Below are 4,733 nucleotides of genomic sequence, written 5' to 3'. Positions count from 1 at the left end.
AGACTGCAGAGTGCATGCCCCTGGATAGGACTCCTATATTAAATCCCACCCTTAACCTCGGTTCAGGGTCCTTTGTGGAAGAGGAGGAAGAAAGATTGTAATAGCCAGGGTTGGTGCATGAACATAAGGAAACAGAGGTTTTCAGGCCACTGGGAACTTGTTCATGTGAACTTGCGGCAATGCTGACAGTGTGCACAAGACCCACGCTGACTCAATCAGACAAAAACTTAGCATAGAAAGGGGGAAGTGGGCAACAGGCCCCAACCCTAGCTGAGGAACTATTGGCACTTGATTACTGTGGGGTGAGGGAGAGTAGATCTTCTTTAAGGGAGTGACTCTAGACAGGCTGACTAGACTCCAGTGGATGAATTTGCACTGAGGGGCACCTGGATAGCAATGCTTGATGAGATAGGACTTAACAGAAATGACAAACTACCTGAAATCTGGTGGTGATGATGGGGCTTTGGGGTCTGTAGAGTGGGGAGGAATCTAAATTTGATTAAAGTGTATTATATGAAATGTACAAATCTTAATAAAAATGTAAAAAATAAATAAGGAAAGAACAGTGCTGGAGGAATTACCATATCAGAGTTCAAGGTATATTACAGAGTTATCATAATTAAAATAGAATGGCACTGGTACAAATACAGACATGTAGTTCAATGGAACAGGATAGAAGACCCAAAATTAAGCACATGTAATACAACCATCTGATATTTAGCAGAGATGCCAAAAGTACTGCAGGAAAGACAGCATCTTCAACAAAAGGTGCTGAAAAACTGAATATCCATATATAGAATAATGAAATTAATCCCATATCGATCATCCTGCACAAAAATAAACTCCAAGTGAATCAAAGACATTAATGTGAAACTTAAAATGCCAAAACAGCTAGAAGAAATCATGGGCAATACCCTACAGGACATAGTGTAGAAAAGGACTTTCTAAATTGGGCTTCAATAGAATTGATGCCAACAACTGACAAATGTGAACTCATTAAGCTAAAGAAAGAGGAAGCCCACAGAATGGGGGAGAATCTTTGCCAGCTAGACATCTCACAGATGATTAATTTCCAGAATGTACAAAGAACTAAAAAATAAAGACTCAAGAAAACAAATGATGCTGAGTGTGGTGGTACATAACTTTAATCCCAGCACTCAGGAGACAGAGGCAGGTGGATCCTTGTGAGACTGAGGCCAGGCTGGTCTATATAGCAAGTTCCAGGCCACTGGGTCTATAGGGAGACCCTGTCTCAAAAACAAACAAACAAACAAACAAACACATAAAAAACCACACAGAGAACAAATGATCCAATTTAAAAAATGGCATACTGAAAAGAGCTCTTAAAATCTGAATAGAGAGCTCTTTAAAAAGAAAAGTAAAATGGCTAGGAAATAAAAAGCATTCAACATACTTAGTAATTAAAGGAAATTCAAATTAAAACTACTTTGAGATTTCATCTTACCCCCATCAGAATGACTAAGTTCAAGACTAAGTTCAATGGTTAAGATCAAGAAAAAAACCAACAGCAAACGCTGTGAAGATGTGGTTGGGAAACGGGGACCCTCATTCAGTGCTGGTGGGATTGCAAGCTGGTGCAACCACTATGGAAATCAGTGTGGAGAATTCTTAAAAACCGAAAATAGATCTAACATGACCCAGCTATACCATCCTTGGCATATACTCAAAATACTCCATTTTCTACTACAGAGATACTTGGTCCGCCATGTTCATTGAGGCTCTTTTCATAATATTAGGCTATAGGCACTATCTAGATTTCCATCAGTTGAAGAATGGATAATGAAAAAGTGGTAATACATACAATGGAATTCTATTCAGCAGTAAAGAAACAGGAAATCATGAAATTTGCATGTAGATAGATGGAGCTGGAAAATATCATACCGAGTGAGGTAACTCACACCAGAAAGGCAAATGCTGCATGCTCTCTCTTATTTGTGGGTCCTAGCTCTTAACCTTATTTGAGTATGTAACCAAAGTAACGACATGACAGTAGAAAGGGGCCATGGAGGGGGGGGAGCAGACCTTTAGAATGGAGAGTAGGACATAGGTGTAATGAATGGGGAAAGGGGAAGAAAGGGTAGGGCTGTAATTAGGGAGGACGGAGGGAAGGCAATACAGAGGGAGAGGGAGGATGGAGAGATAAATAACACTAAAGATGTTTGAAAAAGCCACAGGAAGCATATTATTCTATAACTGACACACGTGCGCACGTGCGCGCGCGCACACACACACACAGATTAAATGGAGTTATGTCACACAGAATGATAACGCTCTCTCTGAGAGTCATAGACTACCTGACAAAAACCCCAGTGCCAAGCGTGGGAAACCTTCCAAGTTGTTGGTCAACAAGGCCTCACAAAGTTTTATTTCGATGTTTATTGATTCTAAGTTTTGGGGCAGTTTTAAAAATACTTTATTATTTTAATTTTGTGTGTCTGCATGTATTGCCTGCATGTAGGTAAGTGGACCCGTGCCATGCAATGCTCATGGAGGACAGAAGAGGCTGTCGGATACCCCGGAACTGGAGTTATGGACAGTTGCTAGCTGCCATGTGGGTGCTGGGATTTGAATCTGGGTCCTATGCAAGAGCAGCCAGTGTTCTTAACTGCTGAGCCATCTCTCCAGCCCCAGTTTTGGGGCAGTTTTGCTTGACTGAAAATGCTCTGGCCATTTCCTCATCTTTTGAAGCTACCTCTATCTATTGGCAAGTCCCGTCTCTTAAGTCCTTCCTCTAAGAAATCTTTCCAAGTCTACATAAAATCTGTATAAGTTCTTCAACTGAAAAGTAATGGTGATTTTTAACTCCTTGACGGTGTCCACTGCCAGGATTGTTGACGTGTTATTTATACAAAATAATTATTCAATAATTGGGGCATCAATGTATTGATTTAAAAACTGATTTCTTCAAAACTGGAACACAAGAAGGGAATAGATGCAGATTAAATATATGTTTTGCCAAGGTCATTGATAGAAGCCAAATGTTTTGTTCCCAGATCAATAATCTTAATGGTATCAAACACCACCACCACCACCTTTCCTGACCTTTTTTGAATACTATGAGGAGGAAAATGTAAAGAAAGGAAGAATAGTCTAACATTTTAAAAAGATCATTTCTAAATTATGGTATTACCTCATTTTGGTCTACAAGTGGACCCTGTCTCTTAATTTCCTCAAGCCTCTCTTCATGTCTTTGTTCCTCAGGCTGTAGATGAAAGGATTCATCATAGGAGTCACTACTGTGTACATAACTGTGGCTACCCGGTCCTTTACCACTGAGTACATGGACAGGGGCCTAAAATAGACATAGATGATACTCCCATAGAACAGGGCCACTACAGTGAGGTGGGAGCCACAGGTAGAGAAGGCTTTCCATTTTCCAGCTGCAGAGGGAATTCTGAGCACAGTAACAATGATTCTCAGGTAGGAGAAGAGGATGCACAGGAAGGGGGTCACAATGACAGCCAGGGTCTCAGTCATGACCACGATCTGGCTGGAGGATGTGTCAGAGCAGGACAGCTTTAGCACAGGCTGTGTGTCACAGAAAAAGTGCTTAATGACATGGGAGGCACAGAATGAGAGGCGAGACATGAGCAGGACACGGAAGAGGGCATGCAGGTGGGAGATGGTGCAGGCACCCAGCAGCATGAGCAGACAGCGTCGTGGTCTCATAACTACATCGTAGTGTAAAGGGTTGCAGATGGCCACCAGCCGGTCAATGGCCATGGAGGCCAGAAGATAGCTGTCAGTGTTCCCCAGGGCCATGAAGAAATACATCTGAACTAGGCAGCTCACATAGGAGATAGTCTTTGTCTCTGACAGCAAATTCACTAGCATCTTGGGCACAATGACTGTTGTGAAGCAGATATCCATGAAGGACAAGTTGCTGAGGAAAAAGTACATGGGGGTGTGGAGTCTGGAGTCAGAGTGGATGGCCAGGATGATGAGCACGTTTCCCACCACGGTGACCAGGTACATGATGAGGAAGATGGCAAAGAGGGGTTTCTGCATCTGTGGGTTGGAAGAGAGACCCAGCAGGATGAAGTCTGAGGTGCTGCTGCTGCTGTTACTTATTTCCATGTCTCTGGCCTGGTTTTGGAGAATTATTAGGAAAGATGTGAAAAGGAATTTGGTCAATGTAGCTTCTTCCCTAACTTCAACTGTAGGAAAAAGCCCACTACTATTTCTTCGTATTTTAAAAGAATATTTACTAAAAAACCTTAGAAATACATATCAGGAGCATCCCTTGAAGAGACACAAAACTTTAAATTATCTACTAAAGTAGAAACTGAAAGTTTCCACATGTGGTTAGTAATGTCCATGTTATCTGAGTTGTTTTGATTTTATGCATTTGTCTTAGGTGGCTTCTCATCCAAGTCCTTAGCCACTCGGTTCTGTACAGACCAAGAAGTTGTGTTTCTTCTGAAGTGGTATATTTTCACACAAGGAGTCTTCATCAATGAGATCCTCCCATTCAGCTTATTCTTGCCCTGGTCTTGGAGATAGCGATCATCATGGGGAAAGTGGGAAAATGAGCATCAGGTTGATCAGCACCCCTTTACACCCACAGAATTCAGGTGAGCGTTTTCTCATACCTGTAAAACAAAAATTGCTTAATATTTACTTAAGCATTGTTTTTTTGATAAGTTAATCTAGACATCCAAAAGTATTCTATAAGCAGTAAGTCATGGTACTAAGAGCTGATCTTTAAATAC

At 41.5% G+C, this 4,733-nt stretch overlaps 1 protein-coding gene across 1 annotated transcript; it reads right to left on the bottom strand.

The window, feature by feature from the left end:
* Positions 1–3,162: 3,162 nt before the first annotated feature.
* On the bottom strand, positions 3,163–4,173 carry LOC103728204 (olfactory receptor 1L6). Its single transcript, XM_008826311.1, has one exon. It carries the CDS (start codon positions 4,096–4,098, stop codon positions 3,163–3,165), a length of 936 nt encoding a protein of 311 aa, XP_008824533.1. The 5' UTR covers positions 4,099–4,173.
* Between the last annotated feature and the right edge of the window lie 560 nt (positions 4,174–4,733).

This window comes from Nannospalax galili, unplaced genomic scaffold, assembly GCF_000622305.1.
Source record: "Nannospalax galili isolate Female #2095 unplaced genomic scaffold, S.galili_v1.0 scaffold290, whole genome shotgun sequence".
NCBI classification, from domain to species: Eukaryota; Metazoa; Chordata; class Mammalia; order Rodentia; family Spalacidae; genus Nannospalax; species Nannospalax galili.
The sequence above is the reverse complement of the archived record's forward strand: the minus strand, read 5'-3'. Positions and strand labels throughout refer to the sequence as shown.